The 20,698-nt window shown below is 43.4% G+C and overlaps 2 protein-coding genes across 7 annotated transcripts; one reads left to right on the top strand and one right to left on the bottom strand.

The window, feature by feature from the left end:
• Nucleotides 1-298: 298 nt before the first annotated feature.
• Nucleotides 299-14,237, top strand: prmt9 (protein arginine methyltransferase 9). Of its 6 annotated transcripts, none has more exons than XM_070438596.1 (13): nucleotides 299-480; nucleotides 1,271-1,470; nucleotides 2,082-2,230; nucleotides 2,547-2,783; nucleotides 3,227-3,394; nucleotides 3,887-3,989; nucleotides 4,676-4,800; nucleotides 5,108-5,297; nucleotides 5,585-5,768; nucleotides 7,975-8,722; nucleotides 8,977-9,130; nucleotides 11,129-11,251; nucleotides 12,801-14,237. In XM_070438596.1, exons 2-13 carry the CDS (start codon nucleotides 1,273-1,275, stop codon nucleotides 13,068-13,070), a joined length of 2,649 nt encoding a protein of 882 aa, XP_070294697.1. In that variant the 5' UTR covers nucleotides 299-480; nucleotides 1,271-1,272; the 3' UTR covers nucleotides 13,071-14,237. The 6 variants fall into 6 exon arrangements, with proteins under 6 accessions (XP_070294697.1, XP_023992697.1, XP_023992698.1 ...); XM_024136929.2 differs by lacking the exon at nucleotides 299-480 and adding an exon at nucleotides 516-823; XM_024136930.2 differs by lacking the exon at nucleotides 299-480 and adding an exon at nucleotides 516-823 and having other exon boundaries at nucleotides 4,691-4,800.
• On the bottom strand, nucleotides 13,583-20,479 carry tmem184c (transmembrane protein 184C). The gene is given in 18 exon segments (XM_070438599.1): nucleotides 13,583-15,219; nucleotides 15,440-15,475; nucleotides 15,477-15,563; nucleotides 15,565-15,611; nucleotides 15,897-15,950; nucleotides 15,952-15,997; nucleotides 16,413-16,522; nucleotides 16,662-16,702; nucleotides 16,705-16,744; nucleotides 16,854-16,864; nucleotides 17,181-17,222; nucleotides 17,225-17,253; nucleotides 18,483-18,513; nucleotides 18,516-18,571; nucleotides 18,782-18,894; nucleotides 19,337-19,373; nucleotides 19,513-19,643; nucleotides 19,752-20,479. Coding segments are annotated over 18 exon segments (1,359 nt in total). The 5' UTR covers nucleotides 19,872-20,479; the 3' UTR covers nucleotides 13,583-14,891.
• Between the last annotated feature and the right edge of the window lie 219 nt (nucleotides 20,480-20,698).

Raw genomic sequence — 20,698 nt, forward strand, 5'->3', positions numbered from 1 at the left:
TTATCCAATTTGCTTCCACCCACCTTCTGATCAATTCATACATTTGCCAACAATGTAAAATATTTACATTTTCTACAAAATACATACTTATAATACATCTAGCCGGTGACTGTTTTTTATTATAATATTTCAGACGCTCTAATTTGATTTTCTTCACTCAGAACATCCACAACTTTACACAATGGAAACATGGAAGATATCTTTGTTCCTACCCGTACTTATTTACTCAGCGGACATGTGCCGTAGTTCTTATTATACCTAGACAGTACAGTATAAAGATAGGCAGAAACTGCAACATCAATATAAATGCCCGATCACGCTTTGTAGGCCAGCTAAACTCATGAGTAGAACGCGTCATCGGGTATAACGGTCGTTTCGCGCCAAACTGCGCATGTTCAGGCCGTCAAATCAAAGGGACTTCTTCGATATAAAGTTGTTTTTGACAAAAATGAAGACGTGTCAGTTTGTCACGTTCACGAGGTTAGAGTAAACATGTTCAACTACTTGAGACATTGTCTTCCATCTAGGTTGTGCCTTTAGATTTCGAGAAGATTAACAGCTAAGGAATCATTTTTCACTTCTCTTGATGATTTCTCAAAACCCAAACKCCGGCCTGGTCTGTTGGTCTGCTTCGCAAGCGTTCCCGGAAGTCTGGCGATATTGCGTCTCTGGATTTAGAAACTCTTATTATACTTCACTGTCAGTGGTCTTCAGCTAACGGCGCCATCAGATGTTGCTAGCTCTACATTTTATACTGTTAATGTCATCATCGTTTATAGCGTTACTGTTATATTTAAATGCATGATTGTGTGATACATATATAGTAAGTCATCAACATCACTGAAAATGAAGTGTTACACATAATCTGCTGGCTATAGTTAGCTAGTTAACATACAGTAGTAACGTTAGCTAAGTTAGCGACTAGTTTTATATATAATACCCACTAGTTAGCTAGTGATATTGCATGATGTACACAACACAGCTAGTTAGTTACACTCTTGTATCATTTGGTGTGGCATTTTGCACCGATAGTCTAGACTTGTATAATTACAACGTTAGCTTGCTAGCTCGTGTATTGTGGTTACAACCAAAATATCTTCTGCACACTTTTACAACCACAGAAACACAACACCTATTGATAATGACAATGTAGCTAGTTATGTAATTATCAAACTAAACTGCTCATCAGTGTGATGAACGTTGTGTGGCTATGCGTTTATGTTTCTGTGTGTTCCTAACATATGTGATCTCCTAACTCCCTGTGTGATAGGAATGCCCAACACCAGCACCAGGCCTAAACGTGGCAGACGGAACCGTCGGGTGCCCAGGGAGGACCCTGCCAGGAATGAGCTGGTGTCCAGGTCACTGGAGAGTGCCCAGCAGTGTCTGTTCAACCAAGACTATGGGACCGCCTTTGTCCACTACCTTCTCGTCCTCAACCTGGCTCCTGTGCTGAAGGACTTTGCCAGTGTGGGTAGCAAAGGAACCCCTGTAGGCCAGGGCCCTCCAACCCTGTTCCTGGAGTGCTACCCTCCTGTAGGTTGTAACTAACCTGATTTAATGTATCAATCAGCTAATTATTAGAATCAGGTGCGCTATATTAGGGATGGAGCGAAAACTTACAGGACGGTATCTCTCCAGGAACAGGGTTGGAGAGCCATGCTGTAGGCTATACACCATTCAGCCTGTCTGACAATTGACATTCCCTTTGAACATTCAGATTCTTTTTTATTAGATTTGTATTTGTTTTCACATACACCAGATAGGTGCAGTGAAATGTGTTATTTTACAGGGTCAGCCATAGTAGTATGGCACCCCTTTAGCAAATTAGGGTTAAGTGCCTTGCTCAATGGCACATCAGATTTTCTAACCTTGTTGGCTTGGGTATTCAAACCAACGACTCTTCGGTTACTGGCCCAACGCTCTAACCGCTAGGCTACCTTTCGTTTTGAAGTTGAAGTGTGTATTCTCTCTGCACGTTATAATATTAATGTTTACCACTGAAGGAAAAAGACAAGTGATGTCATTTGTAGATTAGTCCAATACATCACCAATACATTTTTTATAATGTGTGTTTTCAGGAGTCCTTTAGGTTCACTCTGTTCAAATGGGCAGATGAACTCGACTCTCTGGGGCGCATCCAGGACCTGTTTGACTGCTATGAACAGGCTCTGGAGCTCTTCCCTACTGATGAGGTCATCATCAACAGCATGGGTGAACACCTGTTCAGGTAGCCCTCACTCAACAGTCTGACCGGTGTCTTGTCTGTAGGCTTGGGAACTGGGAAGACTTTACTAGTCAGGCTTACTAGGTTGACTTTACTAGTCAGAGTTATGGTGGGGTAATATTGTACCTTATGTTGTGCTCAATACCGGATCAAGGCTATAGTTATCTTTTCTTTCATGTCTTGCCAGTGAATTGTTTGTTTGCATGCAGTGGTGTAAAGTGATTGAACTAGCCAGACAGCGCTGTGTCCTAGTAAATGTYTCACAGTATTCTTAGATTGCTCACAATTGTTCCAWTCCAATCTTCCATGCACGCTCCAGAATGGGATTCKGGGATGAGGCCGCTGGTCATTTCCACAAGGCCCTYAAYCTGAAGCCGGACTACCCTGAGGCCAAGGAGAATTTCTACCGCGTGGCCAACTGGCTGGTGGAGCGCTGGCACTTCCTGATGCTCAACGATCGCAGGAGGAACRACAAGTACCAGCAGGCCATCCAGAAYGCTGTTGAYGGAGGKTGCAACACTGTGTTAGATATAGGCACAGGGACCGGTATCCTCGGGTGAGATTTCTTTCTGCCTATTACAGTTAAAGGGATAGTTCATCAAATGAAAAAATGACATACTGCTTTCCTTAACCTGCAAGAGGTCTTTGGACATTTGTGCCGCAAATGCTAACAGGGTAGCATTTGGAAACAGTGCCAGCCACTGCCAGGAAACCCTACCTACCTCGGTTAAGTTAAGGAAACAAATGTCATTTTGTAATTTGGGTGAGCTATCCTTTTAAGTGCATCTGTTGTTTTATTACAGTGGCTACGCTGTATGAAGAATTAGGTTAAAGTTGTACAATCTTAATGGTTAGTATCTATCCCAGAGAAATCTACACAMCTCTGGGATTGACTACGTTTGTGTTAAAAACACRAACTGTCATGGCTGTGGTCTGTCTATTTCTATTTGTTTGTTACTGCTTGTAATCRTTGTTCCTCTCCGGTCTCTCTATGGACAGAATGTGTGCTAAGAAGGCAGGGGCGGCTGAGGTGTACGCCTGTGAGCTGTCCAAGACCATGTACGAACTGGCCTGTGAGGTGGTCACCGCTAACGGAATGAACGGACGCATCAAGATCCTCCATATGAAGTCGCTAGAGATGGAAGTACCTAAAGACATCCCTAAGAGGTGACCTTTCACCTTCCCTCTTACTCTGACATCTGTATGGGCCAGTTTCCTGGACATAGATTAAGCCTAGTCCTGTAATAAAAAGACATGGAGACTCCATTGAGCATGGGCATCAGTCCAAGACTTAATTTAACCCCATACAATGTCAAGACGGCAGAGTCGCTGCCCATCTTCCAAAAACGTCTGAAACCGTACTTCTTTAAAGAGCATCTTGAATAAATTCCATGTCCTCTCACAAAATAAAATACAAATAATGCGCTTGTCTTTTCCTACTAGAACTGACTATGCTGATAACTACTTTGTTGAGGGAAAATGTATTTGCTACAATTGTGATATGTTGTCTCACCTAGCTTACTTTAAGATGAATGCACTAATGTAAGTCGCTCTGGATAAGAGCTTCTGCTAAATGACTAAAATGTGGCCTGGAAACTGTCCCTATGCGTCCTCCTCTAATGTGTATGTACCKTTTGTGTGATGTGTTTTCTGTGGTAGGGTATCGCTGGTTGTCACCGAGACTGTGGATGCCGGCCTATTTGGTGAAGGTATTATAGAGAGCCTTATACACGCCTGGAATCATCTGCTTTTGCCTCCACAGGTAATTAACTAGCATAGGCAGCCATTTTTAGGATTACTTTTGTGTTCATACTGAGTTCCAACACTGTAGTGAATACAAGCCACCCTTTAGTGCAAGTCTGAAAGCATTACCATGATTAGTAAGTAACATVAATTGGTTTTAGTATTGATTATTTATTTCCCAACACTTTCTCATAAKATTTTCAGTTTCATTACAACCGTGGATTTAGATGCCAGTCATGTTAATGTTTTTCATTCATTTAACAGGATTGTCTGTCTCTCAATTCAACACAAGTGATCGCAAAGTAATCTTCAAAAGAGGCTTTACCTATATTTTTGTGTCACAATCACAATTGTAAAACATGATTATGGAGCATCAATCCTCTTATATTAAATGTCCTTTATCCAACCAAATCCTTTGTTTATTGGCAAAGAGATTAATCCAAAATCATTTTTAAGGTTACAGTAGGAGGCTACAGTACCAATCAACCACCTTCCTCAATATCATAATGCTGCAGCCAATATAAGTCAACAGTGCCATCTATGGTCTCAATGCGATAATACATTTGAGGTTAAAAAAAAGGATAGATGAAAATCATAAATACAGACAAGTGCATTTAGTAAYCATATATTATAAATTGCAACAACAACCAAAATCCTATTATAGCAAAGTTAATGGCATGAGGCCTGATGTATGAAGACGTGAAGYCTCACTTTCTGCAGAGCACCCAGGACCCATCCAGGCCTCCCTCCCAAACAGGCCGGGTCATCCCTGCRGGAGCCACTGTGTTTGGGATGGCTGTCCAGTGCCTGGAGATCCGCCGCCATCACAGGTGACCTGTCCCTCTGTTGTTAATAAAGGCTAACTTAAGTCAGTCAGACTTTGTTCTTCAATGATGGATTTAGTGTTATAATTTCTTTTGCACGTTTCAATGCCTCAGCGTTTAGAACAGTAGACCGAAAATCAACAAGTTCAACATGTTATTCACCTTTCGTGTCCTTATCTGTTGGAATATTTCATTGTCGACATGGAACAACAGCTGAAGGCCATATGTCCCTGGAGGTAGTGTGTGTGTGTGTAAACAGACACCGGTGTTAATATTCATGTCATACCATCTATTTATAACCATGTGCCTGCAGGCTGTGTGTGTCTGAGGTGGGAGGCCTGGCCARGGCTGCAGCCGGAGAGCTCCACAGCCCAGTAAGCTGCAGCTCAGAGGATGACTCCACAGAGCCCTACACCACAGAGAGACTGAGCAGACTGCCTGGAGGCTACACGCCTCTCACTGAACCCTTCAATGCCCTGGACATAGACTTCAACAACGTGCAGGTCAGCGGCAGTAGAGCGTCTTTATGTGTACATGGATAACATATAAACCAGAATTACATCTCTATGGGGAACTGTTAGTTATCATCAACAACTACGACTTACAGCCTCACAGTGGCATTGCTGTCTGTAGATTCTGTATATTGATAACAAAACAATATCTCGTATGTCAAAAGCCTCATACTCTCAAGCTTTTCAAAATCGAACAAGCTAGTTTGCGTGATATTTGGCTATAGGTTCCAAGAATACAAGAGCAGTGATTGTATTATGCTATGCTAACTGTACCCCAGGAGCTGGAGGGTCTGTGCTCCAGGGAGGTGAGCCGGGTGCYTCTGCCTGTAACTGGGGAGGGTCTGCTGGACGCRCTGGCCGTGTGGTTCCAGCTCCACCTGGACCAGGAGAGTAGCCTGTCCACCGGCCCTAAGGAGGACACCTGCTGGGAGCAGGCCATCTACCCCGTTCAGACACCACACAGTAGGATCATTTATATAAGACATGAATGTACACTGAGTGTACAAAACATTAGGAACACCTTCCCTTTTGCCCTCAGGACAGCCTCAATTCGTTGGGGGCATGGACTCTGTAAGATGTCGAAAGTGTTCCACAGGGATGCTGCCCATGTTGACTCTAATGCTTCCCACAGTTGTCAAGTTGGCTAGATGTCCTTTGGGTGGTGGACCATTCTTTATACACACAGGAAACTGTTGAGTGTGAAAAACCCATCAGTGATGCAGTTCTTGACACGCTCAAACCGGTGCTCCTGGCACCTACTACCATACCCCATTGAAAGGAACTTAAATCTTTTGTCTTGCCCTTTCACCCTCTGAATGGCACACATACACAATCCATGTCTCAAAGTTTAAATATCCTCCTGCACTTCAACACCGATTTGAAGTGGATTTAACAAGTGACCTCAATAACGGATCAAAGCTTTCACCTGGTCAGTCTATATCCCTCAAACTCAACTCTGGACCTTGAAGCCAGTTCCACTGCTTTTTTTTCATTGTTCTCCTCTAATCAGGCACTGATTTTTAGACCTGGGACATCAGGTGGGTGCAATGAATTATCAGGTAGAACAGAAAACCAGCAGGCTCTGAACCTCGTAGGGTAAGAGTTGAGAACCCCTGGTCTATTTCATGGAAAGAGCAGGTGTTCATAATGTTTTGTACACTCAGTGCCTATACACATGCAGTGAGGTAGTATATTTAGACAACTGCACACTACTCCACTGTAGGTGTATGATGTAGTGTTGCAGTGTGTAGTGTTGCAGTGTGTAGTGTTGCAGTGTGTAGTGTTGCAGTGCGTAGGGAGCAGTGTGCATAAACATCTCTACATAGATCCCTTCTAATCATACAGTAAGAGATGCACTGTAGAGACTGATCAAGTTCTACACAGATTCTCCTGACATCCACTCAGAACAACTATTGCAGTAATAAATTACACATATATTACATACTGTACATAATATATACAAATAGTGTTCTTGCATATTCCGCCGTAATATTTGTCCCCTTCTGATGTTTGCAATGCAATTCCCCATTCCATCAAACGGGGGCAGTAGGCTACATATAGAAGAAACCTATTCCATTGAAGACAGTAGGCAATGACTGAAGTCAACTTASACTGTAACCTCAAGGCTGTTATTGGRTGTCTTTGGTTTGTCTAGCTGGATTTCACAACCATGAACATTCAAATGGATTGAATGAATTCTACGCAAATAGGCTTGACCTTTGTCTGCAAACAATTCTGTATTCCTTTATCTTGTCAGGCTATTGTGCTCTATCCAGACGTGGAACAACAAAGTGAAGTTGTACCGTGGTGGTGTCATTCAGCTGCTGAGCTCAGTGTTTCTGTACAGCAGTGTTGCTAATTGACAGGGGCAGCGTCTAGGGACCCACCAGACACCATCCCCGCTATTATTCCCGATGATCATCGACATCCGTTTCCCGGCTGCCGTGGCGAGACAGACGGGTGCACCGGGARCGCCTGTGACACTCTTTAGTGTTCATGAATCTCTTATAGGCTATACATATGTATTTTCCCCAAACGCCCCCTGACAACGACAAGCCACACGCTGCCGTGATGACACTCTGTCTGTGTGCCTCCCTCCTGAATCTCATTTCCCTCGCTCCCCTGCTCCTACCCCTCTCTTCCTCTCCCTCTTTCTTTTTGTGCAGTGGCAAAGCATCTTGTTCCATGCCAGTTCTGTTTACTTGTTGTTGTGGTTCATGAATAAACAGTKATGTGTGCAACAAGGCCTTATAAAAAAGAAAGGAATCAACTTGTTACTTATGATATGRCAAGAATTTGTACGTCATTTGCAATTTCACGTGCTTTATTTATTAGACTTYGAAAAGGGTCACACACTTCAAAACAAATGTACATACAGTGAGTGTATAAAACATTATGAACACCTGCTCTTTCCCTGACATAGACTGACCAGGTGAAAGCTTTGATCCCTTATTGATGTCACTTGTAAAATCCACTTAAATAAGTGTAGATGAAGGGGAGGAGACAGGTTTAAGAATTGAGACATGGATTGTGTATGTGTGCCATTCAGAGGGTGAATGGGCTAAACATTTAAGTGATGGTGCAACGCATTGGATGGTTGTTTATTCAATGTCYATAGGTTTGTATCTGTCCTTATTCAAATGAACCATYAAATGAAATGTCTCGTCAGATTTTCCCCTGAGGCCTGGTGACGAGCTCATCGTGGAGATCTCCTGCCGGGATGCCTACCTGAGACTCTGCAGCGTCGCCGTAGCGAGAGACGGACGAGAGTTCCGTCTAGACGACTGTCTGGATCCAGACAAACCTAGAAACAACCCAGGCCCGAGCYGCAATCCCAACCCAAGCCTTAACGCCGAGGCAGAACTGTGCAGCGCCCTAGCTTGCCTCGGGACAGAGCAGAGCAGTGGACCTCGAGACTACACCATGCTGGAGTGTGCTGAAATGGCCCTCCTCAACAACCAGCCCTACCACGATAGTTTCCGCAGGGCACTGGCTAAACTCATCACCAACCTGAAGGACGCTCGTTCGGTCCAGGGTCCCAGCCAGGGTCAAGGGTTAGAGGTCATGCCTCTCACTGACCCCCCCAGTGGCCCTATGGACCCTGGTCCAGACCCCTTCTATGTGCTGGACGTGTCRGAGGGCTTCTCTGTTCTCTCCCTCATGGCAGCCAGTCAGGGCCAGGTGAAGGCCTATAGTTCGGTAGAGAAGACCCAGCACCAGGCGGTGCTCAGGAGGCTGGCCAGGGCCAACGGTGTCCCAGAGGAGGCTCTCGAGTTCTGGCTGAACCAGGTGGAGGACGAGCAGGCGGTGCTCCAGAGACCCTCCAGGGAGAAGCTGTGGAGCGCCATTATATTAGACTGTGTGGAGACCTGTGGCTTAGTGAGGCAGAAGCTGATGGAGAAAGCCACACTAGCCAGGTAGGAAGATGGAGCAAGCACTGCTGGGAAAGGTAGTTTTGGTAGTAACTGGTAGTATGTATGAAGTGCTGGTGGAATTTTATAGTGTTTTAGGAATGAGGTGGGATTGTGGATCATATTGCAGCATCTCAAATGTTGATATTGAATCTTCAGTGTTGTGACATTGGGAAAAATATACTATTTGGGTTTGGAAGAATCTGTCCCTTTTTTTTGTACAAATGTTTGATTGTTTTGGTGGGGTCCATCCATGGCAGGTGCCTGTTGGAGGACGGCGGTCAGATCTTCCCAGAGAGAATAGTGTTGTACGGGATGCTGGTGGAGTCTGACACCCTGCTGCTGGAGAGTGCTGTCCAGGGCCAGGAGCCTACACTGGGCTTCAACATCGCCCCGTTCATCAACCAGTTCACTGTGAGTTAGTGACACACCTCCCCAGATCCGCTGCATGCATACTGTYTCTCCCCACCTGRCTTGCATATGTCGTCACTAGGGCCTGAGGTTTTAATGATATAGTTAAGCAATAAGGCCAGAGGGGTTGTGGTATGTGCCAAAGGCGTTCTAGCACCGATGCAACACGAAGTGCCTGGATACAGCCCTTAGCTGTGGTATGTTGCCAATACCACAAACCCCCAAGGAGCCTTATTGCTATATAAACTGGTTATTAAAGCAGTAAATATGATGTTTTGTCATACCTGTGGTATACAGTCTGATATACCGTTTATATATAAATATATTATTATCTCTTTACACGTCTACAAAACAATAGCACAACCAGCTCTTTCCATGACAGACTGACCAGGTGAATCCAGTTGAAAAGCATGATTCCGTATTGATGTCACTTGTTAAATCCAATCAGTGTAGATGAAGGAGGAGAAAGTTAAAAGGATTTTTAAGCCTTGAGACAATTGAGACATGGATTGTGTATGTGTCATTCACAGGGTGAATGCGAAGACAAAAATTTAAGTGCCTTTAAACGGGGTATGGTAGTAGGTGCCAGGCGCACTGGTTTGAGTGTTCAAGAACTGCAACGCTGCTGGGTTTTTCACACTGAATCATCCGTGTGTACAAGAATGGTCCACCACCCAAAGGACATCCAGCCAACTTGACACAACTGTGGAAAGCATTGGAGTCAACATGGGCCAGTCCATGCCCCGACAATTGAGGCTGTTCTGAGCAAGCGCCATGCTCTACCAACTGAGCTACAGAGGACGAGTCCGCTCACATTGTCAGGAAAAACTCCTGCTCTAGTCACGCTCCCCAGCTCTAAATGCATGCACTATACTCTGATAACTAACAAAGTTGTATAGTAATTTACTGCATGGTTAGGGGAAAAGTATGGTCAACTCAAATTCATTCTACTGACACAACTCCCAAACCTTTCTCGCTCAACATGTCTCTCTCCTCTCATATCTGGTATTCCCTCTCATGTCACTGATGCAATAGTCATATATTGACAGCTGCCTCAATGTTCTTTGTACCTTGCATCATTCTTCTGATTCAAAGGACAGGCTCCTGAGACACACCAACATGTTGCCTGAGGGTTGTAACATCTTACTCAAGATGGCTGCTGACATATAATGCCAACCCCCCCCCCCACCAAATATTCTGGACGAAACTAAACATTGTTTTCTTATAGTTTCTTTCCGCAGTACTGTTATGGTTTCTCGCTGCCGTAGCAGTTGAGCTCAAGTGAACCAATTTGAAAGGGCACAATACATTTAAACTGTCCTTTTACTGTGCTTTTTTAAGTGAAACTGGGTTTTAAAAACCCATTTCGCTTGCAATGCAACCTTCTACGTTGAGACTTCTGTTTTCTTTTATCTGGCTTTCCGTCGGTGTTACGGAGAGCTGAGAAATCCTTTTAAGTTGTCTGTCTTTTCCGGTGTCTTGTTGGCGCTCTAATTTTCYGCGTTGGCTCCGGCGGGACGGCAGTTTGTTTAAACAGATGTTGTCTCTGAAGAGCTCAGACAAGGGCACGACTGTCACACAGGGGAAGGCATTCACACGGCTTCACGTAAGGACATCCCTACCTGGATCCATCACTAAGCATTACATCAATGACATCAAACGGAGAGCGGCGGAGACACCGGGAGCTGTGACAGGGAGGAGGAGGCAGCGGCATTCGTTTGTTCTCTGTGACAGTGACACTGTCGCTCGATGAGAACTCTCCTCCTGCTTTCTAGAGCGGTGCGGTGCGTTGCAGCAGGTCACAAGAGTTACATTTTTTTGTTAACACCTGACAACTAGTGAAACTAGCTGGAGAGTTTGGGAAATACTGAACTAGACTACATGGACTGCCTTGTCATTCTGTTTTAAAGGGGTTGAATTAGTTTCAGATGTAGGGTTGTATAGATGTCCGCTAAATGGACATCTAATATGTAACAATGATATGATCTCTCTCCTTCCTAGGTTCCAGTCCATGTGTTTCTGGACTTGTCCACTCTGCAGTGTAGACATCTCAGTGACTCTGTAGAACTCTTTATCCTGGACCTCATGAACACCAACGCCAACTATACCAACAGAGAAGTCAAGGTAAAGACCCAACTCGACAGATTCATTTAGTTATAGATACATTATTGCTAGATTCCTTGGCAGTGTCAGTACTTCCACTGAGCTGTGGCCCTGACCATAGAAATAAACTCAGCAAAAAAAGAAATGTCCCTTTTTCAGGACCCTGTCTTTCAAAGATAATTCGTAAAAATCCAAATAACTTCACAGATCTTCATTGTAAAGTGTTTAAACATTTTCCCACAATTAATGAACATGCACCTGTGGAACGCTCGTTAAGACACTAACAGCTTACAGACGGTAGGCAATTAAGGTCACAGTTATAAAAATTTAGGACATCAAAGAGGCCTTTCTACTGACTCTGAAAAACACCTAAAGAAAGATGCCCAGGGTCCCTGCTCATCTGTGTGAACATGCCTTAGGCATGCTGCAAGGAGGCATGAGGACTGCAAATGTGGCCAGGGCAATAAATTGCAATGTCTGTACTGTGAGACCCCTAAGACAGCGAGACAGGACGGATAGCTGATCGTCCTCGCAGTGGCAGACCACGTGTCACAACACCTGCACAGGATCGGTACATCCGAACATCACACCTGAGGGACAGGTACAGGATGGCAACAACAACTGCCCGAGTTACACCAGGGTACGCACAATCCCCCCATCAGTGCTCAGACTGTCTGCAATAGGCTGAGAGAGGCTGGACTGAGGGCTTGTAGGCCTGTTGTAAGGCAGGTCCTCACCAGACATGACCCGGCAACAACGTTGCCTATGGGCACAAACCCACCGTCGCTGGACCAGACAGGACTGGCAAAAAGTGCTCTTCACTGACGAGTCGCGGCTTTGTCTCACCAGGGGTGATGGTCGGATTCGCATTATCGTCAAAGGAATGAGCGTTACACCGATGCCTGTACTCTGGAGCGGGATCGATTTGGAGGTGGAGTCCGTCATGGCACGGGCGGTGTGTCGGACTGAGCTTGTTTCATTGCAGGCAATCTCAACCTGTGCGTTACAGGAAAGACATCCTCCTCCCTCATGTGTACCTTCTGCAGGCTCATCCTGACATGACCCTCCAGCATGACAATGCACCAGCCTTACTGTCTCGTGATTCCTGCAAACAGGAATGTCAGTGTTCTGCCATGGCCAGCAAGAGCCCAGATCTCAATCCCATTGAGCACGTCTGGGACCTGTTGAGGAGTGAGGTAGGCCATTCCCCGCAGAAATGTCGGAACTTGCAGTGTCTTGGTGGAAGAGTAGGTAACATCTCACACAAGAACTGGCAAATCTGGTCAGTCAGAGGAGATGCACTGCAGTACTTCATGCAGCTGGTGGCCACACCAGATATGACTGTTACTTTTGATTTTACCCCCTTTGTTCAGACACATTACAGAAATTTTTAGTCACATGTCTGTGAGCTTGTTCATTTGTCTCAGTTGTTGAATCTCATGTTCATACAAATATTTACAGTTAAGTTTTTCTGAAAATAAAAGCAGTTGAGGACATTTTTTTGCTGAGTTTACAATTACTATTTATTATTACAATAGTGTTTTCTATTCCCACTCTGTTTTTCTCCCAGGTCCAGGCTAGTGCCTCAGGCAGGGTGACTGCTGTGCCCTTCTGGTACCAGATCCACCTGAACGAGGAGATCAGCGTGAGCACCTTCAACCAGGACTCCCATTGGAAGCAGGCTGCCGTGGTGCTGCACCAGCCCCTGGCAGTGAGGGAGGGAGACTGGGTACGACTGGCCGTCACCCTGCAGAAGAGCTCCATCTCCATATCAGCCAGTATAGAGGAAGAGGCTGGGGAGACCGGGACTGTGGATTCTGTTAGAGAGMCCGCTCAGTGACTGTCTGTGATATGAACAGTACAAGAGTCAACTTCATAAGTGTTTTAAAGGAGGGAGTTGTGGTGCTTTTGATTCTACAAGAGCATCAAGTCCACTCAGTCTTACTGGGAGAGAGGTCAAGGTATCACTCTGGATTCTATATTATGAGTGTGAACGGCATACATGTCGAGGAAGGGATTGGACTATGGATGCTCCGGAAGCGCCAGCTCTAAAATGACCCCACAATAGCTACCATCTCAATATGCCTTCTCTCAGGACTTTCACAAAGACATTTACATGTTTTATGATGTGCTTATCTTGAGACGTTTTGGTCTTCAGTGTGTTCATAATCTTGTTTTGGAATGACGTCTCTTGATTATGGTTGCAGTCCGAATTAAAATGTTTCGTATCAGCACTTGCATTTTATCTCCAAAATAATAATTTAGAATCAAATAAAATCATAATGAACAAACAAGGGACTTGTCATCTCAACATTGTGTCAATTTCTTATTGACACTAGCAAAAACTGACAGTCACATTGAATTTAATTTATTGGAGGGTGAATGTTTGGAACCTTGAGTTGAACTTTCAAAGACAAAGGTGCTGACACGTTTTGATGTAGTACTTCCCTCAAGGTTAACACACTTGACACACATTCCTGATAGGAAGACGTTCTACTAATGGATGACAAMGAAACTAGTAAAAGACTGAAATCAATCCCTTTCAGTACGGTAAATCACAACTAATATCCCTGAAAAGCTTAAAACAGAAATTAGAATGGTAAGAAAAATGTCAGCTACATTGGTCCAACAAAATCTATAACCATGACTGTGTACGCATCAGTTTATATTTACAAATGAGAGGCAGARGTGAAATGTGTGTATTACATGATAGTGGATATAGTGTGGATACACTAGGACCACGTACGGCACATAGAAGAACAAGGCATCTGAGAAGATTAGAGACTGTTAGCGTTAATGCCAAAGTGAGACACAGCTTCATGCTTAAATCTGTACCATAGGTTCAAAGACCGTATTCAAGCATGTGCAAACCAATGATGTTCAGTACCAGTCAAAAGTATGGACACCTTCTCATTCAAGGGTTTTTCTTTATGCCAAAAGTGTGCAAAGCTATCAAGGCAAAGGGTGGCTACTTTGAAGAATCCCAAATAAAAACATTTTGGGGTTACTACATGATTCCGTGTGTGTTATTTCATAGTTTTGATGTCTTCACTATTAATCTACAATGTAGAAAATAGTAAAAAATAAAGAAAAACCCTAGAATGAGTGGTACTGTATATAAACCAATCATTGGTGCAAACCAGTATTTTGTATAAGTTTCAGTTTGAACGTTTCCGTAGCAACAACTAAAAGCCTTGGTAAATGATGAAGGAGTTTGTAGTGATATCACCCCGGTGCTATTATAGAACAAGTATACTGGTAAAATCTCTCACCGGCTTTTGAACTTGAAGTCCAGACCCATTACAATGAAGAGGGGTTATACTAAAATAAGGTATTATTTACCATTATGACTCAGTAGTACAATACAAGAAAAAAATATCTTAAGTGTCATGAGACCCTTACGAAAGCTTATGAACATTCTTCGAGCTGTCATTGACAGAGGTCCATCTGCATCAGCCCTGGTGGACGAATGACTCGCTACAATGTTGCTTGATTAACGTGTGCTTTTTCAACACTTGCTTTAAATTTGGTCATGTGCGGGTTAGCCAAATATCGTCTGTAGGGGAAACATAGCCYAGGCCATACTTGGTTCCTGCCCAATTGTGTTTGGTATAACYTGCATTCAGAGTTCCCATTGGAGAATTTTAGCGATGACGCTAAGTTAGGTGATAACGACAAGGTCGTCTGTAARTGAGTCTGTTGGCTCGTTGGTGGTGTTTCTGGGCTCTGGAGCTTGTCTACCATCGTCTTCCCTCTCCTCTCCATCCCCCTCTCCAATCCACTGAGCATTGCTGAGCCCGGCGGGGGCCGACAGGGAGTGGTGTTTGGGTTTTGCCAGGCCCTGGTACGACCCTTTGGGGACGCCGGGTTGGACAAGGCCTCCGTGGGACGATGGCGTCCAGGAGCCTGGAGAAAGCAAGCCTGAGCGCTCGCCGTCATCCTCCGCCTCACCGAAGTAGGTCTTCCTAGGTCGCCCATAACCGTTCTCCCTGTATCAGGAAAGAAAAAATGTGTTTGAAGATATGAGAATGCGAATACACTCACATAATAGTGTAACATTTTTATTCTCTCATGACATTCTATTAACATAAATCGAGTAGCTAGCCAATGCATTTGGTTCTGAGATGAATCCTTTCTCAACAAAGTTCTTAACAGGGCTTTTTGATCCATCCATGCAGACTCTATGAGTCAAGCCAAATGGAGGAGAACTAACCGACGTTGCGGACTTGCTCAGAGATGTCAGCCTACGTCAGAGATGTCCCACATGGCCAGGAAGGAGTCGAAGCAGGATCCCTCCTCAGCCTCCTGTATGTAGGCTTGTAGGTGAAGCTGAATGGGGGGCGATGGCCGCCAGGAACATCTCCACACAGATGATGAAGTCCTGGATGAAGTATGGATGAAAGCTACTGTAAGCAAAGCAAGTCTATTCTCACACCTGTTCATGACTTATGTAAAAACCATCATATCTATTTAAGCTATTTAGAAATCTGCACAGGATAGAAGTCCTTGAATGAATCATCTCGTTTCTAGGGCATGAGACCACAAGCCTCAACAGATATTACCTTATACCAAACAAGTAATTTACAACTGCATTACTACAGCATTATGTAGCATTGTAGAAAAGTGTTACTATGGCATTATACAGTGTTGTATTGTCTTGCATTACCTGTAGGCCTGTAGCTACAGCCTCCACACTGTCCCAGTCCCACGTGTGTCTCTCTTGAGATCACTCCAACCTTGACCAAGAGAGCGATGAACGCAGCTTGCCTAAGATAGATTCCAGACAACAGAGTGGAAATAATCAATCCTATACACTGCAGCCAACACAGGGAACGCATTAACCCAATTACTGGCTATAATCCACACAGCTTTAAAACATACTTTGTTAACAAGTCCTACACATGCAATTCTGAAAAAAAATTGTATAAGAAATACAAATGGGCATCCAAAACTGTGTACTTTAATGGATAAAAATGCTGATCCATGAATTGCAGACACATTGACTGGTAAACAAATATTTTATTAATCATGGAGGTCGATAACCTGGTCCCAGATCTGTTTGTGCTATGTCAATGGCTTGACATTGACCACAGGGTTGGCAAGACAGCACAAACAGATCTGGAACCAGGCTAGGAGGTAGATTCAGGTGATCCAAAATGGCAGCCCCAAAAAAAGCACTCACCAGAAGGAGACGAACACCACCATTTTGACACACAGGAACTCCCCACTGGTCTGATGGGGCCAGTTCCTCTCTTAGGCCTTGTAGAACAGCACCAAGCAGTACATGGCAAACTGGGAGAGAGAGAGAGAGAATATAAGAGAAAGAGATCACTTACTGAATGCTAAATATTAATAATGTTATTTGTGGTGGTGGTATGGTGACAGGAAGTTACAGCAATGTGGAGACAAGTGTGAAAAATACGGAACCTACCAGCTGGGACATATTGTTGAATATCACCAGGTACGTCCAGCATTGGTTGAGCTGAAGTTACCTTCATCATACACACCACAGAGCTACATATCCTACAGGATAGTGAATGGAGACATGTGATATGACTTGATACAAAAAGTCAATTTATATGTGGTGAGTGTTAGGGAATAGGTTAGGTAGTTTAGACCGCACCCTACAGCTTACTTCCACACCCAGTCCCCCAAGGGTGGCAGCTTGGAGAGCCGAAGGCTGCTGGTTGATTTGGTGGCCATGATACTTTATTTATTTTAAAATCTTTAGGTTTGGGCATGCCTTTGGTATTTTCCTTTTTGACAATATTATGTTTCGTCACCATCTGAACAATGATAATCTGCTTGGACTGCCGACCCAGAAGTCAGAGAGACAGAGCTGGCCGGACCAAGGTAAGGTTGCTGTCTCTCTGGCAAATGTACATTCAACACTTAGCATATAACATAAGTCCATCCTGAATGGAAAACAGATCCTGTGAAAAACACTTACAAGGCAATAACTGTTGTGACTGTCTGACAACCGTGTACTGCACACTCCCAGCTTGCATCTCAATAGCAATACCCTGCAATAGGAAAACACGGTACACATTATAAGGAAAGACATCACACAAAATGTTACTTTTTCCCACTATAAAATACACTAACATCTAATCACCAGCTTTGTTTTCATGAATCTCTTCCATTTCTTAAAATCAAAAACATCCTATGAAGAAAGATGTTGCAATACCTGTGGCTAAAACCGCAGATGCACAGCATTAGTTCAAATGCAGAGTAAACAAAACAGATGAGCCTATGCTGTCTTTCTGTTCTTTAGGCTGGTGCATTTTTCAAAATGAGAACACGTTGTTCCACTTGCAAACACTCTGGTTCTGTTTCTAATCAACTGCAGGCAGACATGCTACATATTACTATTTTTGCCTGACTGGGGCTCGTTTGGAGCTGGCGAGTAGCAATGGAGACTTGGAGAGACTTCAAGCAGCCAAACAAACACCTTGAAGGTAACTTTCTAGAAAGAGACTCAAAATGGAGGCCACACAGACTGGACCACTTTAACACCCAACTTCCTTTTGATTATGACCTGAAATATAAATGTAACTTAAAACACATCAATGTATAAAAAACATGTTATTAATCCTAAAATATCCATTCATAACACGTAAAACAAGTGGTAGTTTATTGCTGCACAAAAACATAGACCTTCATCCTAAAATGTAAACTTATAACACATGTATGGATAAATATAAGCTCCTTATTAGCCTGGCTGATTGCGCATAACTCCATAGATATTGATAGAGCTCTAACGGCCAAAAGCCTGTTTTAGTATGGACAGGGCCTTAAGGACTTTCACAATTTTAAAGTAGTCAATTGGTGGACTTCCTATGGTTTAAGGAAGGATCACATAAACCATCCAGGTCATAAGGAGGCTTCAGCCAATGAATTATTAGTGAACATTCCATAACCACAGTGCAGAAAATTTGCCAATCTGCTTTATATATTTGTTCAAACAACACATTCCAGGTGGCAGTATGACCATTAATTTTGTATACCAACTTATAAAGATAGTAGAAGAAAATTCACTACTTCAAAATGGAGATAGCATCAATGCCCTGCCCATGCTCCCAGACACCCTAATGGACAGATACAATGTTGCGTCTTCTATCTCTATGAGTAAAGCAACCCCTATGTTTGTTCTCATGCCAAATGCACAGACCTAACAGATCTGGACAGGGCCGTTCATTATAGCACACATACACTTAAAGAACTACAAAAACTATAAAAGCAACAAACTCACTCTCCCATGGGCCATGCCGGGCAGCAGCAGAGGGAGGAAGGTGTTTCTGCTGCTCCTGCACCTCCAGCATCAGTACCAGGCTGGGTACTGGTTACCCATGTTGAGAGAGTGAGAGAGAAATAAAGAGAAGAGAGGAATTACAGTGTGAGGATATTGAAATAAATGTAGGCTACTCGTCTAGCCTGATCCAGATGTGTTTGTGCTAGACTTATGTTTGGCATGACAAAGAGTGGCCATGATTGGAATGTTAGAACAAACAGGTCTGGATCATTCTTCAGGTCATGACAAGAATGTGTACCTGGTTTCCTAGGTAGTTGAGCAGGAAGATCATGAAGTTGTAGATGACGTATGCCTCGTAGCACTCCTGCACGTGTCACATAGATGGCAATGCTGGGTACTTCAACGCAATCCACTGTGTGAAGAGAAAGGGAGAGGTGGGAAGGAAGACAGGAGAGGAATGGGATCATAGATGGCCATTACATTATCTCAATGATATGTTGCATGATAATAGTGAACACTTAAACTATTGAAAACATTTACTCTGAAAAGTCAGTCAGGGAGTGAGGCATTTTTTTGTTTCTCTGTTTTGTTTTTCTAAAGAGCCTGTTCTCCTTCTTTGAAGTAGGATAATGGAAATTGTGTGAAGGGAATGCTGAGCGTAGCAGATGCTAATTAGCATAACGAAACGAATTGAAGTGCCACGCTCATGTCAGGCGCTTTTCAGTTTTACTACTGTCAAAGCTACAGTGACTTCTTCTGTTAACTCTTTTGTCAAATATTTGTACTTAACAATAACCAATGTGGACTTTTAAGAACATCTAGCTACATGATCAAGAATTGAAGGCATTACTTACACTGTCCAAACTGTAAATGGGGACCATCCATAATATTCTGTAAAAAAAAAAAAGGAGACGAGATCATTCACAATCAGTTAGGGTATATTGTACATCATTCAAGATAATGACACAAACCCATGATGGTAATGAAGTAATACTATCCTACAGCTGTGACAGAGTAGCCTTTCACTTACCTGATAATTGGCTTCTGTAGCTCTGGTTGAGTATAGTTTACAAGATGCTGCAGGATCCCCCATAGTGATATGGGTATGGTCATGAACACGAATATCCCAGCTATGAACCATGCTTTGTTATGGGTACCAACCTGAAAGGTATAAATTACGTATATAATCAACATCCAAACAACAAAGCATGGACTAGGCTATTCAGTGTCAAGTAACGATATGATTGGGCTGCAATGATATCAACTGACCTCTGATTTCTGTAGTTCCCAGATGCACAGGGGTAGTAGGACGACAAGCACAACCAGAAAGTATAGAAGAACGACCAGAGGCCGAATCCATCTCCTCCAGTTGCCACAKGTACAAGGCATATTTGTAATGGTAAYCTAGTTAGCCACAGCAAGTTGTCAAGCGTCCTACACTCACTGGGTCAATAGGTGAAAACAAAGCTAATGCTAACTAGCAAGCAAGCTAGCTAGSTAACAACTAGCTATTACCGCTGCCAGCTATAGCTTGGTATAAGAGTTCGTTTCAAATGTCATTTGGGAAGCATGAATACTGAACGACAATTTCCAAACACATTGTAACGTTAGCTGCTTTGCTAAACCAGAAATTGGTAGCTAGCTAGCTAACGTTAGTCAGCTGATCTCATGATTCACTATAAACAAACAATGAATCCACGCTGCATCCATTCCAAACGAAAGCTCTTGATAAAATTRYAAACATATATTGATAATCTAATAAAATCCAACTGGTCAAAAACAACGCCGTTCTTGTATTAATAACGATACATTAATTTCTAAAACTTCCTAAACATKAAAAATAAGTTTTACAACGTAACTGATGGTTACTTCTTGTTGACGTTCTTGACAAATGCCGCCCATGCTTCAATCTGATTGGATATGGAAAAGGTCTCTATACTTTTCGATTGCTCACTTTTTACTCCATCACAATGGATGATTTGGGCACAGATGTAGTTCGGTTGATCTGCAATCTGAGTACTCATGTATGCTCCACTAGATGGCAATGCAATCAATCATTCTCGGTATTTCACACAAGTGGAAAAGGATGGTTCATTAAATGACCAAAAGTTGTTAAGATAACTCAACAGTGTAAAATAATGACAAAGTATAAATGTGATGTCGCTGTGGAAACTATTTCATCATCATGCTCCACATTCAGCTAGCTTAACTTCTCT

The sequence above is a fragment of the Salvelinus sp. IW2-2015 genome, unplaced genomic scaffold (assembly GCF_002910315.2).
Source record: "Salvelinus sp. IW2-2015 unplaced genomic scaffold, ASM291031v2 Un_scaffold1055, whole genome shotgun sequence".
Lineage (NCBI taxonomy): Eukaryota > Metazoa > Chordata > Actinopteri > Salmoniformes > Salmonidae > Salvelinus > Salvelinus sp. IW2-2015.